At 38.2% G+C, this 24,624-nt stretch overlaps 2 protein-coding genes across 3 annotated transcripts in view; one reads left to right on the top strand and one right to left on the bottom strand.

The window, feature by feature from the left end:
* The window catches only part of LOC109111700 (protein tyrosine phosphatase type IVA 3-like), a 33,357-nt gene extending 9,844 nt beyond the window's left edge, over positions 1-23,513 (top strand). The window contains exons 1-6 of one of the 2 annotated variants that reach the window (XM_042744778.1): positions 10,578-10,727; positions 11,303-11,741; positions 12,189-12,281; positions 19,112-19,242; positions 22,132-22,206; positions 22,550-23,513. In XM_042744778.1, coding sequence (XP_042600712.1) covers positions 11,637-11,741; positions 12,189-12,281; positions 19,112-19,242; positions 22,132-22,206; positions 22,550-22,667 — 522 coding nt within the window. In that variant the 5' untranslated portion in view covers positions 10,578-10,727; positions 11,303-11,636 and the 3' untranslated portion in view covers positions 22,668-23,513. Of the gene's footprint in view, positions 1-10,577; positions 10,728-11,302; positions 11,742-12,188; positions 12,282-19,111; positions 19,243-22,131; positions 22,207-22,549 lie in introns of those variants that run through there. The other variant, XM_042744777.1, reaches the window with a different exon arrangement.
* LOC109085447 (atrial natriuretic peptide receptor 1-like) overlaps positions 1-24,624 on the bottom strand; it is a 1,054,061-nt gene that overhangs the window by 760,952 nt on the left and 268,485 nt on the right. The window lies entirely within an intron of this gene.

Below are 24,624 nucleotides of genomic sequence, written 5' to 3'. Positions count from 1 at the left end.
TCCAGCTGCATTTTTCAGACAGGAAACCCTCTGACATCAGCGCGAGCTTTGCATGTTGTTTGAAAACTCACAGCTGCAGACAGGGAATGTCCCATGAAAAAAATAGCGTCCAAAATATCCACTTTGACTAGATAATATGTTCTGGCTTTATTTGTTATTGCTTAAACTTCTGTCAATCAGACTATGATAATGCAGGTGTATGAGTGTTAATTTGTTGATACAGGGTCATGCTGTCCTCTCACTGACCAGTGTTCATTGCGCACTGAAGTGTGTGTGTGTTTCATTGACACTTGCGAGACAGGATGAGGGATTTCCTGTGTTGTGATCCCCTTCCCTTCTCTGCCAAATTTGGGCAGTCCTGACCTTTTAGAGTTCTGTGAGAATTCGGATTGCTACATTCAGACAGACCTCCAGACCAGACCGCTGGTGGTCTCCTAGGGGTTTACAGGATGGCCAGATTGTCCAGCTTCTTGTGAAAGACAATCCCAGAGGATTGTGGAGTTTTTAATGTGAAGTTATGCTGAGTTAAAACACTGAGAAATTTTAGGGTCCTATGAAAAGTTTTTTTTGACATTCAATTTCATTTTATGTGTTAATATATAATACAAATTTATATTTAAAAAATAAAGAATCTTCATTCCGATCCCACATTGTACACATAGAAATCATAGAACCCTAGAAAATTTCCTTTTAGTTTTTTTCGTCAGTGAAATTACTTACCAAAATGTTTGTTGATAAAGAGTTGCATAAATTGTAGTTGAGACATGATTAAAAAGACACATTGTGATGACAATGAAACAATTTTAATTAAAAGGGGTATGTTGGATATTGATCTGCTTGAGCTGAAAGCACTGGAAACCAGTGAACCACTTTGCTAGTTGTTTAATTATCTCACTTCAACACATCCTAGTCTGTATATGAGATTAATCTCCTAATGTTGTTTTCATTGAATACAATTATTTGCCATTTCAGTCAAAATAAAAGAGTTAAATTAATATGCCATGACAAAATGCTGAATACGTTTAAATAACATTTTCATTAAAACTATTACTAAAACATAAAAATGATATATAAATGAACACTAATTAAAAGAGTGTTTTTATTCAAGTGGCCCAGCTTGCTTACAGCAGATGTTTGCAGCATGTTACCTGCAGTTCTTAACTTGTAGATTGCTTAAATAACGTATCTTTTCATGAGGAAACCACTTATCTCATACACATGTTGTTCTGCTCAAAGGCACCTGGAGGTTGTTGGCCTCTTCCTGTTTTCCTGGGCCTACTCGGTCTTCAGCTGTGTTTAAAGACTGTTAGCAGTGAGACCCATGAGGTGCATCTGAATGAGTCAATTTCCTTACAACAGGAAAATGCCAGAAGTGATATCTGAAAAAAATAAAAAAAACTGTTCCGGGTTAATATTTCTCCAGATCTTCTTAAGTACTTTGTTCTGCTTTGCTTTCTTGGCAATTGCTGGTAAATAATATGAAGATTTTTTTTTAAACTGAAATATCAGGATTCCGCTAGAATCACTAGATGTTCTGTGTTCAATAGAAATTAAGATCCACCCTCATCTATGGCTTCATTTCCATTAACCTTCAAATTGTGCAAATTGAAATTGTGAATTGAAAATTAGAGATGCACCGATCGATCGGCCAGGGATTGGATTCGGCCGATTTTCCTCATGATCGGCCCAGATCGGTGACCAGCCGATCAGACTCACGTCTTTCCGTTTTTGAGACGATCCATTTTGTTACCAGCGGCACAGGCAATAATGCCAGCTGCACATTCTCACTCTCTTCTCTCCAACGACCCCTTCTCTCTCACCCACGTCTAATTCGCACCGGTTAAACAGTGCTTGTACTGCGCATTATTTTAGTCATTCCTTCAGGTTTCACGCTTACAACCAAAAGTGCACGCACGACCACTGATCTATATTAGTGGAGTCTCAAACAGCTTGTGAGCCACAAATACCAAAATGAGTGGCTAACTGTGATAAAACGTTTAAATACATACAAAATTATGTCAAAATGCCCATCTTGGCGAGTATCCAGTTAAACACAGTCAGTTTTGGAACGTTAAATAGTTGAGAGAGAGAGAGCGCATGTTGTGTAACAATATATTGGGTCCGTGGATAAACTCTTAAAGGGACCGCAGTCCAATATTCCTGCCACTGTCTGTCATGTTAATCAAAGAACAAAAGACAAAGAAAATCACTTTCTGCTCTTGACTGAAAACGTTTTATAACTTTAAAGGTAAGCATTAATTCGTTGTATTTAATTTTTACAATGAAGACTACAGAAATTAAATTTGCTAAAAATGTAAATTTGATTACTTTAATTTCTGTAATATTTCTTACCTGAATAAAAACTTACTTAACCTTAAAAACTTTGTTTTATAGCTCTCTTTATTCTGTTGGATTTATTTGTGCTGTTGTTTGCATTTTTTTTTTACTTTTTACTTGTTTTTTTTTTTTTTATGAAAATAAAACTTTGCGTTGAAGAAAAGTAGATTTTTGTTTGTATATGCTGTCAATTATAGTTCTTAGAGAAAAAAAAATCAGAATCAGCAAAAATCGTTATCGGCAGATCACACTAATAAAAAATCGCAAATCGGAATCGCAAAAAGAAAATTGCAGTCGGTGCAAGTTGCAGTTGAAAATACACCAAATGGAAACACATAAATTTTGCGAAAACTCCCATATATCGCAAAACAAGTTTTTGCACTCGCATTAGGTGCTTTTTCAGGCAATTCAAAAAGGTATATATTGCAAAACTGCAATGAAACGAGTTTTATTTTCTCACATTTACAGATCACCTGGCATATGTAAAAGTCACATGTTGGGCTGGGTGATTTTCCAGATTTTATCGATTAATTCGAATATAGGTTAAACATGCAAGAAGATGGTAGTGAACTTCTTTTAACTTGAGTGCATTGTTTTTAAAATGGCATTTCATGCATGAGACACTTCAAGAGACGTGAGCGCAACAGTCAAACACATCCATGTTTACACAGAAAAACAATGGAAAGCAGCACAATGGAATAAAAAACCTGTAAAGAACTACTATTGTATGTCTGATTTTTCATGTTTGCATCATGATTGGTGACAGGCTGAAAGCTGCTGTTGTTTTTAAAGAACATTTATAGTTAATAAAAGTCTACTGGTGTTATACCTTCAGTCATTTTGAATTTGAATTACCTTGACTTTTGAGATTTTCTAAAATAATTTGTATTATTTCTGAACCACATAATAGGCCTATGTATAAGACACGTTTGTACAATATGTAGTTGTAGTTTTGCATCTTTTCTGCAAATATATTTAACAAGTGATTTGTTTAACATTTACATGTTGACAACTTCATGTGTGCTGCACTTGGAATAGAATTTTATTTAACTAAAGGGTTAATAAAGAAAAAGTAACTTAAATCCTGTTGTAGTTACATTTTCAAGTTGACTAGTTAATCGAGAACCGGACAAACGTTTAAAAAAAAAAATCGAGATTTAAATTTTTTGCAAAATCACCCGGCCCTAGTCACAGAATAATTCTTTAATGTTCTAGAACCTACGTGGGCGCTCTCAAGTATAAGGTGCTTTCCTTACCATTAATGCTAGGATAACCCCTTATTTAGCTTTGACACTGCCACCAGAGCTGATTGAGGTCACTCTAGTCAATACTTCTTTATACCAGTCGTACCGAGACACGTTTCAGAAGTGTCCCAGAAATGTCTGTCTGTGCTGATTCGCTAAAGATACATGCCTACGTCTCCTTCAATTAAAAATAATGGCTAGTGCAGTGGCTGCGCTATACGTGAACCTACCAATTCTGTCACCATGACAAAAAACAAACAAACAGAAAAAACGTTTTAGTCATATCACATCGGTTTATGGCATTAATAGGCAAATCCCATCAATTTGCAATCAATTTATAAAATATCACAAGAGTTTTGCGCAAATCTGTAATGGAAATGTGGCTTATGACATGCTGTCAATTGCCACAAAAAAAAGGCTTGTCGGTAAGTTAAATGCATAAACCATCTCCTTATTCTTTACTATTTAAGCCTAGTAGGACTATGCGAAAAGAGTATTATGTGAAGTGATGCAACTGAACTATGTCACATGAAGTTGACAACATGAATGCAGTCCATCCAGATTTCATTCATACTACACACATTCATATTATAAAGAACACATAGAACACATTCTATATTATAGAACATACCATCACAAACCAGTGGTAATTTTGTTGTTGAATAGTTTTTGTCATCATTTTCATCAACAATCAAGTGCCTTTCTTTGTAGGCTTCTGTTGAATTAGTTGAATAGTTCATAATAAAAATAAATGGCACATCATGTCATGTCTGTTAAATGAACAGCCCTGCCAATGTGCTTTCTGGTTTTATAGGTGAAAGGCCAGTTCAGTGAAGCTGAGGAGTGTGATTTTGAAGCCAACTTGAAATGCAAACCAATATTCCTGAGACTAATGCAGGCGGTGGAGTGTGTGATATACATCACTGTATAATGGCTCTAAGTGAAGGGGCCTTCCGCTTTCATGGCACCACAGTCATGACGACTCGCACGTAGCTGGACAAATTCCTGCCATGGTGATCCATGCATCTGAGATTATTGAAGACCAACTGCACTATCCCTGTGGGAAGCACATAGCTGTGTACGTAGACATAGAGGTGCAGATTTGTCCCTGAGGGCCCATCAGCTGCTGCGGCACAAGTACACAATATTCCCTCCAAATCTCATTTGTTTATCACCATGGATGGAGCTTATGAAGTTATTCCACCATGGAGCTCCATGGATATAGGATGACATCATGTCTTCAGTAAAGTCCATGGTGCTGTACATTAGTGGTGAGCTGATATCTATACAGATATCTATATCTATACTATCTATTATTCCTTAAAATACTGTTTTAATACATTATCTTCCAAGTGCAGCCAACATTAAGTGGTCAGCATTGTGTAAATGTAAAACAAATGATCTTGTTAAATATATTTGCAGAATACATGCATGAAATACAGTATGAAGGCACACTTGTCTTAGACATATCCTATATGTTCAGAAATGCCTACAAATTCTCTAAACTAGTCACTAAACTAACTAACTAAAAGTATATCACAAGAAGACATCATTTTTAGATAGTCAAATTTTTTCCTTTACAAACCAAATTAAATAGTGAAATGCTTGTGAAATGTCGGCTCAAGAACATAAAGTTCATGGCAGACGCTGAAAACACAAGCATCACATGTGTTTAATAGATGAAACTGTGCTGCTCGTTCACACAAAGACAGATCATGCAGACTTTGTATTTCATTAACTGCCATTAGGCCATATCACAATTTGATCAAGTGTGGCAGCCCTACTTTTGATTTATCCACCTAAACTTAGCCAATTTCCATGGCATTCTATGTTCTATACTGCAAAGACGTAATTCTATTTGCGTTTTCTGCATTGTGGAAGCCAAAGGGCCCTATAGTCACCATCCCGTTTCAGTAGTTGACACCAATACCACTGAAATTTTGCATTTCTTGATATGAATTTCAATAGCACAGCAAAAACTAATGCTCAAATAAACAAAATTTACTTCAATAAGTAAAAAAAAAAAAAAAAAACTCTTTAATAAGTTAGCTAGTGCATTTCTGTTCTGATCTCATGTTTCCTGGTTAACTACTTCTTGTACTTTCCACCACAACAACATTATGATGCCGTTTTTTCCTGATCAACAGCCCAATGAATCCATTATTATTTACAGATTTTCCATTGCTCCGGATAGTGGTTGGTCTCTCAAACAAAGTTCACGAAGCTAAACTGAGTTGGAAACAAACCCCCACCCACTGTTATCTCATATCCAGTGGCCAAGTCCGGTCAGGGCTAAATGCATCAGAAAACAGCTGCCGGGCCTATTTATAACACGCAGGTGACACGCAGCACATGGGCCAGTCACATCATCACTCAGAGCTGTTTGTGAGATACTATTAGCCTGGATTGCATGTATACAGAATCAGACCTCAGGCTTGTCTCTTTGACACATTTCTAGTGTCACTTAAGTGGTGCTTTTACAGGGACACTGTTCTTCTGTTGTTCCAGAAAGGCACCGTAGAAGGGGTTTTTATGGCTTGCATGTTATTTCCCAAGTCTTCCAGGAAAATCACATGAAGGCTTGCATGAGGAACTTGAATTTAAGTTGTTATTAACTTATAGTTGACGTATGGTTGAACACACATGAACACCATCTCAAAGTCATAATTATGAGTGGGAATATCTGAACTTTCTTTAAGCCCAGAGTTTTAGACTACGTCCACACGAAGCCAGAGCTTTCCCTTTTTTTTCCCCTCGTCTAAAGAAATATCTGCATCCACATGAAATCGACACAAAACGATGCAGTATACATGCCAGACCAGTATGTGGCACTGTAATTCTGCCACAGACATACACTAAAAATGGAGAAGAACAAACGAACATGAAACAGTACATTTATTAATCTCTGTTAATGTTAGTTAATAAAAAGACAATCGTTCAGTGTCTGTTTATGTTTTTGTTGCTGTTATACGTGACGTAGTGGTGCCTGACTAGGGGCGAGACGTGGGGTGATGACGCCATTGTTTCAGAAAATATATGGATTCGCTGTTCATACGAAAACGCAAGGGCGGCGTTTTCAGATTTATCCACTCTGGGACCCGGTTTCAAAAAATGTCGGTTTCACTCTCCCAAAACACCGGATCCGTGTGGACGAAACACCTATACGATACAAAATTTATGCGTATACAGCTAAAAGTGTCTCCGTGTGGACAGGGTCTTAGACTTAGGGTTGTGCCACTGAGAAAATATTAGTGACGCAATTGTTGCAGCATCTGTTAACAGTAAATTTATTAAAATTAATGAACTAATAATTTTTTCTTCTTAAGTAAAACTAATTTGCAGCTACGATAGAATATATAACAATTTAGTTTTCAGTACCTTTATAAATTGAATAAAAACGTAAAGTTAATAAAAAAAAAAAAAATTCAGTGCATTACTATTATTTAGCTATGAAGTTTATAATATTTCTCAGTTATGGTATTGAATATATTTGTTTAGTGTTCATGCATTGTTAAAAACACATGGGATCTTGTCTGGAGGACGTGACCCAGCATAATTAAGCAGGACTTGTGTAAAACTAACTGGTGGATTTTAAAATATGAATTATTTTCGTGCTCACTCAAGTAGACTCATGTTTCTCAAGTTATCAAGTACACATATATCCTTCAGGAAGTTCACATGTCTACAACCTGACATTCAGAAGAAGCCATATTTTGGCACAGTCCAGACACTTGGTGACTGAATATAGCAACTCAACCTGCTCCAAGATGCTTCTGAGGGGCCAGTTTGTGTGACATGAAGAATCACGGCGCCTGTTTATGAGTACAAATGAATATCTAAGTAGTTGTTGTGTGTTGTTTATTTCTTACGGGGCACCAACGTGACTGAGGACCATGTGTAAAGTGCCCTTGCGTGTCTCCAATCTATTTCCAACCCATATTGCCTCTTCATCTTAGACAAATTCCTCTTCTGCTTTCAAACATAAGTGTAATATCTTTTCCCCTTACTTTCCCGTCCCTGTTTTGCTGTGGATTGTTTGTTAGTGCCGCCACACGAACGTCCCAGATGCCCACAGCAGCACTTACAATTGTCAGCACAAATATTTAACCAGTATTTGCAGTCTTATGGGACAAGAGCTGGTAATTGGCCTTTGAAGACAAGCGCAACACTGTCATGGTTACCCTCAGCGCTGAAGTTCATGCTAATGCTATGGGTTTAGCAGTGAATCTCACGCTGTACCTCAAAACCAATTGTTTACAGATCTTCACGAGTTTCTCTGTGTGTATCGCTGAATGTGTGAGACCCTTGTGTGCTGTTGACATAGCACAGAATCACCCAATTAACCTTAGTCGACATGAAGTAAACGACTACAGCACCTCAGGGCTGGACCCCCGGTGGACCTGTCAGAAGTATTCTTCTCACTGTTTGTTTTATGTGCTGCTCTTTGTTCAACAGCTCATTGCTCCACACTGATGTACCTCAAGGGTACATATTACTACTCTGAGGATTTAATATGCACACTTTAGGGGTAAAGAAGGTACATCGGTGTCTCATTGATGGTACTGTCCCAGTGACAAGCTGTTGTGCCCCTATTAAGGTACAACTTTTGCACTTTTTTTCTGACATTGCAGAAAACATATAGTGAAAAATCCAGTGAAGTTGTTCAAAGTAGGCTTATATTAACTAGTTTAAGTAGGTCATTGTGTTTTGGTTGTTATTGTTTTATTCTTTCTATTGCTCCACAAAGTGAATTAAATGATTTGTTTGTGCATGAGCAATGAGGAAATTCGGAAGCGTGGATTACATTTAGGAAAAGTTTGTTTATTTTGAAGAGAAGAAACGGAAATTAGGTTAAGCTTAAGTATTAAAGTTTTAATTAATTACCAGTCATAAATGCCGGATTAGGATTGCAGTTAAAGGCCTAATACAACTTCCCAAATGAAGTCTTTATGCGCCTGATTTTTAAGCATTTACTCAGAACTCAGATGACCATCTTTTACAATAATTTGTTATTTACATTACATGTACAGTACTTTTTATAATAAGATTTTGACATTATAGAACTTGTTAAAAAATGCTTAACACTGCCAAAATCAACATATAAGCACTGGAGGAAAGTGTGCAGACTCAGTGTGTCATCTTAAGTGACAAGAAGTAGGCATGTGGCAGTCAGATTTTCATATTATGATGTTTTTTTTTTTTTTTAAAGCTTTGAACATTTAAATTAAAATATACACTGTCAAAATGTAAACAAATGTTTCAGATCTATTAATATGCAAAACAACACTACTATAAAAAACAATATAAATAATCAGAATATCTTCAACCATTATCTAGATATCCTTTTCTAGACTAGTGTGTGTTAGTCCAGATTAAAATGTAGAACTGTAAGTGTAAACAAATATTTGAAAATAAACATTAGGTATTTGGTGTTGAATGGCTGTTCGGAAACATGCAAATACTGTTTGACTTCTTTTTTCCTCCATGAAAAGTTGTGCAGTGCTGTTTTTCCACTTTGGAAAACATGGAAAAATCTTACCAGGTGCTATTGTGAACATGGGACTGGGTGGTGTATTGAGTTTTTACAATATATGCATATGTTTTTATAGACTATATATGAACAGGCAATACAGATGTATCGATATACAGTAGTTTGATGTTGCGAGTGCATGTGCATAGTGTGCATGATCCAAATTGTCCTAAATAAGAGACATGCTTTATATTTAGGGCTTCAAAATAGCTCACAAGATATAGTTAATGCATGTAGTTTAATGTGGCTTGCCTTGTCAGGTGCTCTGACAGATACTTGTGACGTTTAATGTATTTTTGCATTGTTTTCCTCCATGCATAAAACTTTATTGAATGAGCACCTCTGCACACATGGACAACAAACCAACATAACGCAATTAAAATCTATATTTTGCTTACATTTTTGATGTTGGTGTTGAGCCTGCAGTAAGTATTTGTTTATGATAGCAGTAACTGTAAACTAGGGACCATTGCAATGGGGTAAATCAAATATAGGCTAGTATAATTACTATGCTCAGCCTGTTAACATTTGGTCTGTGATTTTATTATTAATTTCCATTTTAATGTAGTGATTGTAACATCTGCTTTAAAAAGCATGTTGTTTTGTTTTTAGATGTTATAACAAGATTTATTTTTATTTTTTATTGGCCTTAATATTATATAGTTTATGTGGTTGCATTCACTATATTTATTTTCGTAGCCTCCAATATACACGTTTTTAGGACAACATTGGGCAGAATATTAATTATTTCTTTTTTTGAATAAAATGTTTGGCTATATAAAATAAAATAAAATTAGGCTTTTTAACTAAATAGAAAATTATAGAAAATATTGAGAAATGTACCATATATTGCCATTCAGACAAAAAAATTTAGATTTTTTTTTTTTTTTCTTTTTTTTTTTTTCGCCCAGCCCTATATGAACAGATCAAAACTGTCTTCGACTAACAGCCCCTCTAAAGTTTTTTGGAGCCCAATATATTTTACTTCAGAACCTACAACTTTATGCTTTTAAAGGACGATAAAGTATTAGCAGCATTCCTCCTTCCACCATGCTTCTCGTCCATATTGGTGTTGTTTATATCAAAGTCTTTTACGAAATGTTATAAATTTTAACCGGTTGATAGAAAATAAACAAATGTGCATTAACAATACCATGCATATTCATTACCTCAACAAACCATATTACACCAAACCGACACATGTCTAGTCACAAGTGTCACATACTGTAATTTTACTTAAAAGTAGTGTGTGGTATAAATTATACACCGAGTAGAATGCAGTTTATATTTTATTCCAAACTATAATCAGTTAGCCACTCAACGACTCTTGCAGTGCTTTTATAGAAGCATTGTTTACAGTTAGTGGCATCGTGACGTTAGCAGTATGGGTGAGAGACTGGCCTTCTGTCAGCACTCAGTGAGTCTCTGCACCTTTAACTGCTGCAGACACTCGTATAGGTCCCTATAGTCGCAGATCAGCGGGGAGCACTCAGTAAAACTCTGGAGCGCAAGAGAGCAGCATTCATACATCTGAATCTCTCAGCATTCGCCTGTGCCAGAGCTAGAATGGATTTTAATCCATAACGCTAAAAATATTACTTAGGGACATAGTGCGGGTAAGTAACAGACTTTTTGATCAGAAATACTGGAATCACGTATGATTTTTGCTATTGTCATTTGTTGAACTTTACTGCTTAAAATTATTTGAATGATTCCTTATGCTAACTTTTAAATATATATATATATATATATATATATATATATATAAAAAGAAAAATTTTAAACAAGCAGTGCATGTGCAAAAAATGATGTTTGAAAAAATGTGATGTTTAAATTTGTAAAACGAAATTAAAAAGTTCATAATTAAAAAGTTCATAAAAGCGCTGAAATGCATTAAAACATGCAAAAGTGCAAAAAAGTCTGGGAAACATACTCTAGTTTTCTGCTTTCTGTGAAGCCTCATGTCCCTATCAGCCTCTTTGTTGTGCAATGTTTTGAGTGCGTGTGTGTGAGTGGGATTGTGTGGGTGGTGGATGTAATCTGCGGTCACACACATACACAGTTAACGTGAGCCACGCTGTCATGCGTGCGTCATGTTTGTCTTCAGCGGACTGCCCTGCTTCTGCGTGTCAGTTAATTTTAGAGAAGAAAACTAATTTATCTCTTTTTTCCCCGATTCTCTTTCCAACAGCTCTGTCCTTCGGTAGTGGCTTTGTCCATGGCGTTCTTGCAGAGGACTGGAGACTACTGCCACGCTCAACATCTACGCATCTAATCTCAGGGAAAAAAATCGACCTCTGGATGCACTGAGACGCTCTTTCCTCTGCCGCCTGTGGTCCTGCCACCCGAAACTCCTCACAAATCTAATGGGGTGATCTTACCTCTCTGGCTACAGTAAGCCATTAGAGAGAGGATATAAGATCTTGGGGACTTTGAACATCGAGGAGTCTTATTCACGAAGAAAGATCAGAGACTGAACAAAATCGCAAAGTGAATTTGTTTGTTAACAGTTTGGAGGAAGCACAATGGCTCGGATGAATCGGCCGGCTCCTGTGGAGGTGTGTTACAAGAACATGAGGTTCTTAATCACACACAACCCAACGAACTCCACTCTGAGCAGCTTCATAGAGGTGAGAATTTGTATACTGTCTACCCCCGACACTTTACACCGTCTGTTTTCTCCCACCTTCTCGCTTGAACTCACACTCTTTTAGCAGCACGTCCCGTCCTGGCTCACATGGTCTATCTTAAGACAACTGCGCTGTCACATGGCCCACTCATTCTTATCTTGCTGGGAAAGTGTGCATGAACCATAGAGGCTCTAATGATAATGGCACATCCACAAAGCCTCCGTTTCCATGGAAACCCATCCCAGTGCTCAGTCACATGGCAGGGATGAGGGACGGAGCATGTTCATGGGCAGCTTACCTTACTTTTCCCCCCATTAAAATGATTGTGTTTCTATTGTAATGTGGAAAAATTATGTCAGAACAAATGGTGATTGTCTGCCTTGTTTTTTGTTTTATTCCTGAATTCATTATTTATTAATTTTTTTTTCTGTTCCCATCATGCTTTAGGATCTTAAGAAGTATGGTGCCACGACGGTGGTCAGAGTTTGTGAAATAACCTACGACAAAACTCCACTGGAGAAAGATGGGATCACAGTCGTGGTGAGTGCACTTCTTCTTGATGAATTTTCAGAAAAAAACTACAAAGTGACATGAAGTGGAGGGGTCTCATGTCACCCTGAACGGGTTTATTTTAAAATATTGACCATCTAACTGTAAAATCATCTTACTTAATACACTACAAAGTACAAAAGTATTCCTAACAAGTATTTTTGTTTAATTGTCCAGTTATAATATCTAAAGGTCCTTAAAACAAGATCAGCTTACTTGAGAAAAAACACTGCGTAAGAAATTAATAGTATAGTTCACCCAAGAATTTTACATTTGGTCATCATTTAATGGCTCGTCCTCAAGCCATTCCAAACTGATATGAGTTAATTTTTTTTGTTAAACACATAATTTTGAAGAATGTTGGTAACTAAATAGTTAACGGTAGCCATTGACTTACATAGTATTTTTTTTTTTCCATACTATGGAAGTCGATTTCGTATCACGTACTTCTAAGAACTCAGTTCTAGGAACTAGCCAGCATGGCGGCCGACAGCGACGTCTTTATCTAAGGCATTTACAAACTTCAACAACTGGTAGACGCAGTGATCAAAGCTGTTATTATTGTGTGTCGTGGATTTCGTGAGAACAGAGATGAAATATAAACACACAATTTACGTTATTAATAGAGCACGAAAATCTGCCAAAATCTTTTATGGCGACATGCAGTGTTACATATCATCGAAGCTGAGAAAAGAACACAACGCTGCAGACAACAGGTAGCTAAATGTCATTATTGTTGCTTTTTCCATGTTCGTGGAGTAAATATTTTTACTCTGCTTTTTAAAAATGCCAGGTAGTCGTTTCATATGCGTTCTGCCAATCAGCGTACATGTATGTCACTGGTAGTTCTTATAGAACTGTTTTAGACCCTACTCTGAAGTAGGAGCAAAATTAGTTTCCCAAAAGGACTTCATAGAACTAAAACCGCCCGCAGTGCGAACACGCCAAAAAGCGGGAGCTTCCACCAATCATTCTAGGAACTATGAAAATGTTCCTCCGGTGCCCTTAGCCCTTAATGGATACTGTGAACTCATTGGTTACCATCAGTTTAAAATAACTTCAAATCTATGTATTGTTGCTTCTCAGGTAAAACGGTCTCATTTTGAGAATTTTTAGATATTTTAAACAATTAAAAAAAAAAAAAAAAATTAATTAAGTCATTTTGCAGTATGCTGAGTGTTATGAATGACATGAAACTAGGACTGCTATTCAGAAAATAAATTACCTGGGAAAACAAATTTTAGTGGTCATTATACAAAAACCTTTGACCCCAGAATGCCACCATCACCCAATCAGAATCAACTATTTCAACAAGCTGTATAAATAAATCATGTTAATCTGACATTTAAAGGGCCAGATGGTGAAAACGATGGCGAGGTAAGAGCTTCTGGTGCACTTCGACAGTTATTGAAAGTGTTCTGCGTTAAAAGCGAAAAGTGAAACCGCTCCCTGAAGACCCCCTTGACCCCCATATACACACTCACTCTCTCTCTCACACACACACCCACACACACACACACACACACACACACAATAGTCATTATAGTGAAAGTTCTCTTCCAAGCAGCCACACGTGTTTCTTATTACCAACGTCAACGTTTCACTGTTGCTATGGTAGCTGCAGAGCCTGGTCTCTCCGTGTGGCCTCCGATTGGTCTCCGCCCACCTTCCCCCACCACCCAACCTTTCTTTTATACTTTCCTCTTGACTTTCTCACAGCAAGCCTGAAAAGAAAAGAGAAACCCAAGGTAAACTGTTGCATAAGTCCCATCTTCACTGCCTTGTGTGGATATGAAGGACACACTGGCTGTTAGACACACCTCTGCAGTCCCGCAGCCATTTGCCAAGCCCGATAATTTGCTAAATCTGTTAGAAGACACTTGCAAAAGACTGCAATGTGTACGACGCATTGGAGATCATTGCTTGCATTGGCGTCGGATCCCATCTAAAACGTCCGCAGCTTCATGGTGAGCTTATGCAATGTCAGTCATGTGGCGCACAAGTTGCTGAGAAACTTTGATAAAGCAAAAAACCCAGTGGGAACAATCAGCAGTGTTGTTTGCCTCGTGTATTTGTGCGAGCACCTGCAACAAGGGAGTAGGGATGGGCAATATGGGCTTAAAAAATATATCAAAACCATTTCTGGTATTTATTGCGATAATGATGTCAATGACCATAATTCAGAGAATCTTATGCATCCACTAAGAGACAAAAAATTTGGAAAAAAAACCTGTTTATTTAGAGAATAGTATTAGGCTATCTTTCCTTTTTTACCCTGCTGTTGTAAGAGTTTGTTGTTAGAATTGTTATGTAATGATTTTTTGTTTTGTATTTTAAGCCCGAGGGTGCCCTTGTGCAGAAACTCCACACGTTGCTTTGCTCGGTTACACACAGAAATATGTCAACAACTTATTACAACAACTCGTTAATCGCGGGATGACTAATTCTTATCGCAGGGAGAATTTTCACCGGTATATCACAAACTATAAGATATCGCCCACCCCTACAAGGGAGTCCCATTTCCACACCCTTCCAACTCAGACCGTCTGTACCAAAATCTGCGGGTTTGAGCAAGTGACCCTGCCACCTAATTCTGGATTCCCAAAGTAGGCCATGGCTGTTTACCCAACCTGCATTACATCAGCACCCCTCCATCGGCTCCCAAAAGCTTTCTGAGGCATGTTTGCCTGGAAATCAATAGGGCAGACTGGAGGGAAGTGGAGGAAGCATTTGTGGTGCATCATTCGTGCTTCAAAGGCTTTTCTTTAAAGCCAGCCTCCTAGAGGGCTCGCCAGTCCGGCTTGTTTACTTGAAAGGACTCACACCTGCTACTATTGAACATCCCGTCCCTAGGGATGTCGTGTGACTGCATATCACTCATCAGTCCCGTGTGATAAGTGAAATTTTGAGGCCTCTAAATGGCAACTTATGCATCTGTACTGTGAGAAAGCTCTTTATAATTAAGGCCTGCCCTGCCAAGCCTCTCTGGATCACTTGAGTGTGTGTTTGTGTGGGCATCTGTGCCTGTGAAGACGTGCCAGTTTGCGTGCTGGTCTACGCAAGCCACGTCCCTCAGCAGCTGAACCACATCAAAGTCCCTCAACAGTGGTATAGGCGGGTAAGCGGGAAAGGACGGGTGGAATTTTCCGGATGTCCTGTGAAGCATGATTGTGAAACACCTCTCACCTTGAGGTCACGGGAGCACAGGAAAGCCACACATGTATGCTAAATTTATGCCGTGTTCCACATGCCTCCCAGGCCTCACGCTTTGTCTCACTGACACAGAAGCATGTACCGCTTTTACCAACCACCTGGGAACAGGGACAGGGATTGATAGATGTAACAAGATGTACATTACTACTAGGGACTACTAATTTTTTTTTTTTTATTTATTTATTTTTGCTTAGGGTGTTTTTGTGGTGGAACCTTGGCTGGCTTAGGCCTGTCATTGATTAATAAATATGACACTTAATCCAGCTGTAGCTGGCAGCAAGACTCAAACAATTCATTCAAAAGGGCAGATTCATTTAGAATCAATGCAAGTGGTTAGGGCTGTTTGATATGGGGAAAATATCTAATTGCTATTTTTTTTTTTTTTGACCGATATTGCAATTGCGATTTGATTTGCGATTTTAAATGTGCAAAGTCAAGCTTCAGCTCAATATTGTCAATAATGTGCAGCACAGTATGAGTATCATTACCCTGCTGAAACCCCCCCCCCAGAAATTCTTACAGTTTCCATTAAACCATTACAAAATTCCTTTTTTGATTTTGGCATTATTCCAATAAGAATTAATGTTGTTCTATTGGTTGCCATCTGCCATATTACATCCCATCAATAGAATCCATCAAATAGACACCATTATAGTTTACATTAAAACCAACACAATTCCCATTATAACCCTGAAATCCATTCAATTTTCAATTGTGTTTTGGGAGGGGTTCTCTATATATATATATATATATATATATATATATATATATGTAGTGAGTATGAGAAGCATTCAGAGACATAGGCTGTGTGTGCGTTCTTCTGAATTGGGAATAGTGAACATGCAATAAGGGATGCTCTTGATATGCATTGTGATGCAGCTCTTGCAAATGACCTTTTTGTCTGTCGTTTCGAAGCGTAAGTTACATAACATTTTCTTTAGTTTTAATTTGCCTAACTATTGATCTGACCCTGTAGATGCCATAATCCCACTCTGTCTCTCTCCCGCTCTCTGTTTTTATTTTTTTTTTAAATGGTGGGCATTTACGCAGTTTGCTAGAGCAGTGCTGGTTGGGGAGAACGGAGGTGCGCTCACTCTATTGCTTAGTAAGACTGCCACTCAAGGCTGGCAGTCATGCATATGCTCTGGAACAGCGTAATATCGTTTCCACATCGCAGGCAAATCGCAACGTCTCAAATCGCGATTTCGATTCGATTTCGATTAATCACACAGCCCTACAAGTGGTTGTCTTTATGAATGGATTATCGACTCATTGACTCTTTCAAAAACAGACTAATTCAGGAACGAAACACAGTGGTATTGCTCCGGCTTTTGTTTAGAACTATTTTCATTGCCAAAGCAGAAAAAAATCTGGCATATTGTGTTACTCATTCAATATTAACTTCTTATTTTTTGAACTGTTGTTTAAAATTAATATCATGTTTGGGACCGCACCCATGCAGTAATATTCAGGAAAACGTCACTCTTGCTTGTGTGGTATTACTTAACTGTTATATTTTATAAATATAAAAAAATAAAAACCCATAGGGGATTTTTTTGCTTTTATAACATTAATTATAGCGGCATTGTCACTGTATTCCGATAGATTTCATCACGCTGTAAATGCTTTTGAATGTTTTTCGTTTGTTTTTTACAAAGTGAGAGACATACTCGATGCCAGCTTGCATATAGATAAAATGACAATTACGATATTATCGTAGACAATAAATATCGCACAATAAATATCGGTTTTATAGCAGCATATGAACATCCCAAACCGTATCGTAGTATCATACTGTAGTTCAAAAAACTAACAATTTCAGTTGACGGGACTCCTTGGTTCCATACACCATTTAGCATTGATCTCAGATTTTATAGTGTCGTTTCCCATTCTTTGTTTTGAAAATGTGTTAACCAAAAGCATTCTTAACCAACTTTTGTCGCAAGTTTCCAAAACCATACTTCCACTGAACATTTGGAAAGAGCATCTCAAAGTTGTGTGGTTGGAACTACTCTTGACCTGTGGTTAGAAGTACATGCAGTTAATATATACAAATTTCATACTACATCTTTTAGTTTGTCCATCAGGAAGCCACCGAGTGTGTATGTGCGAATGTTCCTTAGTTCCTTCGGGGAAGCCTGGACTATGACGCAAGAGGGAACCAATGATTGTAACAACCATCTGGAAAACACATGGAGAACAAAAAAAAGCCCTCAAATGCCATGTTTATTAATTCAATAATCTGACATTAATCTGATCTCCAACTGATTAATTAGCAGAAGTTCTTATTCCACATTCATGATGATGTCATTAACAACAGTTCTATTTTGTTGAATAAGCAAGGTTTGAACAACAGACGTGCCAAAAAGTTACTAAAGTTTCAAGTCGAAACTAGATTTTTCCAACAATGTGTCGTACTATGGTACACAAGCAGCCAGTTACATTATTGTAGGGGGGACACCTCCCCGGAGATTATTTCTGAATAGTCCTCACCCAGTGCTCTATGCTCCCTCAACACCTTCACCATCTGGATCACCCACTTTTACAAAGAAACAAGTATAGAAACGTACAGAAAAAGCTAACAGATCTCTCTTGGACTGTGAGGACTGATACAGTGGCCCCAACCAGTATTTGGACACTTAAGGCACATTTAAAGAAGTCTTTGCATTAAATGCAAATTCAGTGGCATCTGTAAACAAATTCTGCACTAGCTCTTCTCAGAACCTCTCTTTTTTTTTTTTTTTTTTGCAATTCACACAGGTGTCCTATTAGAGTAAACATGGGTGTGGTTTATCACATTTAACTCTGAACATGATCCACTAATCTTGGACAGTCACAAAGTGTTGCAATACTTACATTGTTTGCAAAATATTTAGCTTAAAAAGTTTGTATTATATTTATTTCAGATAAATGCCACCAGGCCACTCTTAACTTTTTTTGCTTTCGATTCCTTAAAGCCTGTTCATGTTAAAGGGACGTTCACATTGACGGCGATTTGTAGCAACAAAGTAGCTGGAGTTCATATATTGTCAGTCAACAAACTGAGGCAACATAAGCAAAAAAAAAACACTGGATACAACAAATCAGAACAGGTTATCTATGCAAATGAGCAGCAAACCAACTACCAATGGGACTGCAGACAATAGAGCTCTCTTGATCTGCTTCATGATGCAATATTTGTCACTCACTTGAAATGGAACCTTGAAATTAAAATAATGCTACAAAATCAAAATGTCACTATGCTGCCAAGTCCAAAGTTTCAAAGTCAAAGCTTGTCTTTCAGTGTGCATAGGAAACAGATAGTTCACCCAAAAATAAAAAATGTAATTTATTCACCCTCATGTTGTTCCAAACCTGTATACAATTCTTTCTGCTGTAGAACACAGAAGATATTTTGAAGAATGGTCATAACCATTCAATTGCCGGTACCCATTGACTTCCATAGTATTTTCTCCCTACTATGAAATTCAGTGGCAACCAGCAACATTCTTCAAAATATCTTCTTTTAGTGTTCAGCAAAAGAAAGAAAGTCATACAGATTTGGAACAATCTCGGGTTAAAGATGACAGAAGTCATTTTTCGGTGTGTGCTTGTTCTTCTCTCGCCAGGACTGGCCATTTGATGACGGCGCTCCTCCTCCATCTAAGGTCGTGGAGGACTGGCTGAGTCTCCTGAAGAGACGATTCCTAGAAGAACCCGGCTGCTGCGTGGCTGTGCACTGCGTGGCCGGTTTAGGAAGGTCAGTATATGAGCTTACAGAAACACAATCGCATTGCCCTCAAGATGTAAACACATCTTTAACTGGCTGGTTTTTGCTCAGCCCTGGGAACTCAGGGGTAAATGGGTTCACTTCTTGTCTGGTGGGCCATAAGTAAGCCCACCTCCGGTGCCCTGTTCAAGACCTTAATCTGGAAAAGAATGTGCTCTATAGAATTTTATGCACCTCTGGCCTCCCAGGAGACACGTCTCCTCTATTAACCGTGGATGAAGTTGATAGTCCCCTATGGGCTGAGTGAGAGGTACCTCCTCAGAGGCTTTAAACTGGCCAGAGTGCTCTGCCAAAGTCAACAGTCCCCAAAGTGCACTCACTCTGCTACAGTCCCACTCCGTTTTAAGAGGCATCAGGGTGAGGGCTGAAGACAAAACAGGAAGTTGCTTTTTACGAGCATATGTTATTACCGTCCTCCTCAAACACTTGCTCTTTCCATGACCTTTATGCCAGACTGTCTATCCCACATGACTGGGATTCTTTAGTTATACCTGATGCTACCAGTTACCTAGTGGTTGTCCCACGACTGAGCCACAATTTGGAAGCTGTTTTTACCATAACAAAATTCAGTGGGTACAGTTTCATGGTAATGACAAAATAAGTCATTCTCAAAAGCAATATTGCACAACATAATGTACTATTGCAGTTATAAATGCAGAACAGTATGTCTCATAAGGAGCTCCTACGGATGATGTATTTATGCTCTCTGTTGGCGCATGTACGGCGAAACAAAACACCCCAAGCGTCGGCTGTAAAATAGCGAGTGACGTTAAAAGGAGGAGGGAGCCTGGCCTCGTTGCTCTCATCTTTTGGGCGGTAAAACTCCATCTCTGACGCACTTCATCCACTTCCAAAGGGAATCAGTCTTGACTCTTGAAAGAGTGCCTGTGTTTTTTTGGCCTGACTCGTTTATTTTCATTTAATTCAGATGGCAATGCTGTTTAGAGCTGGAGTTGTGCTGTAGGATTTGACTTTCTTTACTGTACGTTGTATGTTTGAAAAGGAAGCTTTGAGGTTTAAGTACTAAAATTGGCTTTGCTGTCTAAATCGACCTGAATGATCCTTCAGTTGTGGCTTGTTAGGGAGAGGTGCTGAAGTGCATCCTTACTTTTGTAAGAGATCAGATTTAAGATTTTCCACTAGGCAGGCGATAAAGTGGAAGGAAAGATCTTGTGGACGTTAAGGGGGGGGGGGGGGGTCACATGCAGAGACGAGAATAAAGTAGAGATTCCAGGGTGGGCTCTTAATGTGACTTGGGGCATAACAACCACCCAAAACACCTAGCAACAGCACCAACAATTGTTTTTTACACCACTAACCTTTTCTGAAATTTTGTCTCACTTTGCCTGAATCTTTACCTTTAGGATTGTGAAACATTAATTATTGTATGATGAATTAACTAATCTTAAGGCCTCTTTCCACTCTATTAAGAGCAAAATTGCTCCATTAATCTGTTCTTCACTGTACAGCTTCTAAGATCTTTCTGAGGTCATGGAACAATTGAGCTTTTCTAATGAGCCAATAAAGTTATGTGTGTTAGGGTTGCCAGGTTTGATACCACAATGAAAGCTAATATGCTGTTAAACACACTTTTTTTTAGCATTTAGCATTAGCAAGCTAGCTTTGAAAGCATAAGATCCCACCCTCCCTGCAAATCAAATGCCTCCTCTAAAACAAATTAGCGTGCACAAGCAGACCAGAGTCTAACCAGCGACACGATGAGATCCGGGGGAAGTCGTGGGCTAGTGGTTAGAGAGTCTCGGGCTGGCAATACCACGACTGAGGTGTCCTTGAGCAAGGCACCGAACCCCCAACTGCTCCCCGGGCGCCGCAGCATAAATGGCTGCATACTCCTCCGGGTGTGTGTTTACGGTGTGTGTGTTCACTGCTGTGTGTGTGCACCTTGGATGGGTTAAATGCAGAGCACGAATACTTGGCTGTATGTCACGTCACTGACCAACGCTGTCGGATTACCTCATGTCTCATTCACCTATGAGAAAACATTACAGTACAAAGCACATAATATTATAATAATAATGCCTTCCGTTCTGGCTTGGTCTGCAACAGCATAATGGACCGCGCTGATGACGTGTCATGTCTGCGCGAACAGGGTGCACAGAGGTATGCAAATACGTTGACAGACAGGCAGGACAGCCTATTGTAATGTTCAGACCGAATAATCTGATTGGTCGAACATTTTATGGTCCTACGCCTTCCACAGATGATGTAAATACATTTAGAGCTCTTAACTTAGTGATTGCTATTAAAAAAAATCACCTTACCCCGCCTTTAATAATAATAAAAAATAAAAAAACTTGAAAGCTGCATGCCATTGCTTTAATTATTTATTAATATTTGTTTATCTAACACCACAAATATTAACAAACAGAATTAAAATGATATCATATAGCTTGGCAAGTATTATTTTTTTAAAGTAAACTTGGATAGACAAATAAATAAAAACAATAAAACAAAACAAGAATACAAAAAGTACAAAAAAATGCTATTTTGACATTGCTAGTGTAAGTGTCTGACAGTGTTTCTGTGAGAGATCTCTCTCTCTCTCTCTCTCTCTCTCTCTCTCTCTCTCTCTCTCTCTCTCTCTCTCTCTCTTCTCTCTCTCTCTCTCTCTCTCTCTCTCTCTCTCTCTCTCTCTCTCTCTCTCTCTCTCTCTCTCTCTCTCTCTCTCTCTCTCTCTCTCTCTCTCTCTCTCTCTCACACACACACACACACACACACACACACACACACACACACACACACACACACACACACACACACACATAGAGCAGTCTGTTTAGGTCAATGTCGCACCTCTCTTTTAAAAAAGTTTTTTTTTTTTTTTTTTTTTTTCTGCAGAGCTCCAGTACTTGTGGCCGTGGCACTGATTGAAAGTGGGATGAAGTATGAAGATGCCATCCAGTTCATCAGACAGTGCGTACATCTCTCTCTTGACTTCTTTCAAGAACCACAGACCTTGAGCTCTTGACGTCAACTGCTACATTCATACGAGTGGATCTTAAACACTAGTTCTCAGTCGCTTGCGCTTGCCAGAGTGCCTTTTGATAGCAAGGCCAAGCTGAAAGCTTTCAACACGCAAAAGATTCACAATTAACCCTTTAAGCTCCATCCCTTTGGTTACAGTTTTAATTTCAATGCTATTTTCAGCCCGGCATGAAACGTGAGATTGCAAACCATTTTTATCTCCCTGGTTTCATTCGGTTGAAATGTGACGAATGTAAATCAACATGCTAATGTTAATTTTCTGTGTTCGCAGGAAGCGCAGAGGTGCAATAAACAGCAAGCAGCTGACGTATCTAGAGAAATATCGTCCCAAACAGAGACTGCGCTACAAACACCCGCACATTTTCAAGAACAAGTGCTGCATCATGTGACTGCACCCTCACCCTGCTGTTCTGAACCGAGCTGAACCTGACGGACTGGGCCACAACTGATGCACTTTGCTGATTTGCTATTAAAATACGAACTGATTCGGTCTGGATGAAAACCCCACTGGTGCCTAAAGTCCTCCTCACTCGGACTGTGGTGCGGATACTGCCATGGCTTTTCTAAGGTCTAAATGGCTAGATACGGCAAAAGGCAACCTCTGACCTTTGACCCTGCACCAGGACTGACACCCTTATCTTGCCTCAAATGATCATGATTGTCTGAAAGAGCCAGACGGTGTGATAATGTGAATCGTGGACAAAATTTGTGCTCTTTCTCACTCTCTCTTTTCTTTCTACCGCTTTCCTGCTCTGCTTGGCCAGGAGTGCGATTTTTAGACGACTGCGGTTCCTTTAACACGTTCAGTTTTCAGCACAAATCTTTTTACTGGTGACCTTTTCCATGATGCTTTTATGTTTTGTGAGCAAACGACAGTTAAATTGGATTAATGAAGGGTTCACGTGAAAGATATTACTGTTCGGGTGAGTGGCAGACGCTAAACGGTTTCTACATGAAGTCTGATGAATTTAACAGTGGAAATGCTTATTATGCGTGTTTATGTGCTTAAACTCAAATGATTGAAATGATTTTAATGTGTAAGGACTGCAGGGCTCCCTGGAGGCGATCTGTCTATGATACTTGTCCATTCAGGTCAACAGAGATAAGATGGTGAAAAAAACGGCCCTATATGAATGAATAATGAGACGAGACTGTGGTTTAAAGTTGTTTTTCTCTGTTTTTTAAGAACACACCTCCAGCTGCATAATACAAATAAAGGCTGTTGCAATCATGAATCCGGACTGTTTTTGTAATGCGGTGACCTCATAATGTGTAAGAAGTTCACTGTTCAAATCAAAATATTGCCACACTGCCCTCTGCAGGACAAAGACTCAAAATGTTCTTGAACAGACATGCCCAAATTTCACTTTAAATATTAATAATTCTATTAATAATCATGTATACATTTCAATAAAAAAATAAATGTGTGCATAACAATAAAAAAAACAAGACTCTTAATGATCCATATGCTCCGGAACTACCCTGCGGATAGTGTTCAGGATGCAAAGTCCTCTAAATATGAGCTGTTCTGTACAATGAAAAATTATCAAAAATATTAGATAAGGTCCTAATCATTCATTGACTATCTAGCACATCAATGCCTTTATAGTGACTTCATATGAAAAAGTGTGCCTATACTTTGAATGAAATACAGCCGTCAAGTACTTTACTGTGACTGACCTGAAGGTTGAGAAGAATAGATATCAAGAAAATACTAGTTACATCAAAGCAGAAAAAAATAACATCTAGCCTGGACATTGTAGCCAATCAAAATGTTACTTACATATACTTGCAAAATTAACAAAGCATGAATATTCATGCTTGATTTCAATGACTTGAGACACTCTTTTTCTCACACAAACGAGATTATTAATTATAAATAATTATAAAATTATTAATATCAAGAGTAAAAAATAAAAAAGTGAGTCTAAACAACTAAAACTGGGATATAGTTACCTCTTTGGCTAAATGTGTTTCTCAAAAGCGCCAGCAGATGGCAATATTAAACATGCCTTGTCAGAAACAAAGGTTGAGCTTATCAGACTTACACATTACACACATTTTGATAGCATTTTCCCAGATGTACACACGCTTCGTTATTTTTATTTTAATGTTTATAATCCACTGACATAAGAATTGGAATATAATTATTTTTATTACAGACCATACAACACAAATATCCAAATCTACTCAGTGATGCGCTTCTAAGGATGACTGAACTGAGGTTCAGCGATAATTCAGAATAATGTCAATAAATCCAAAAAATACCTGCTTCTGCTAAATCAATTAATGTACATAAAATAAAACGGTTTTCTTTGCATTTTTAATGTCTTCTCTTCTACATCG

Source organism: Cyprinus carpio, chromosome B19 (genome assembly GCF_018340385.1).
Source record: "Cyprinus carpio isolate SPL01 chromosome B19, ASM1834038v1, whole genome shotgun sequence".
Lineage (NCBI taxonomy): Eukaryota > Metazoa > Chordata > Actinopteri > Cypriniformes > Cyprinidae > Cyprinus > Cyprinus carpio.
Note: the sequence above shows the minus strand (reverse complement) of the source record. Positions and strands in the feature narration are given on the sequence as shown.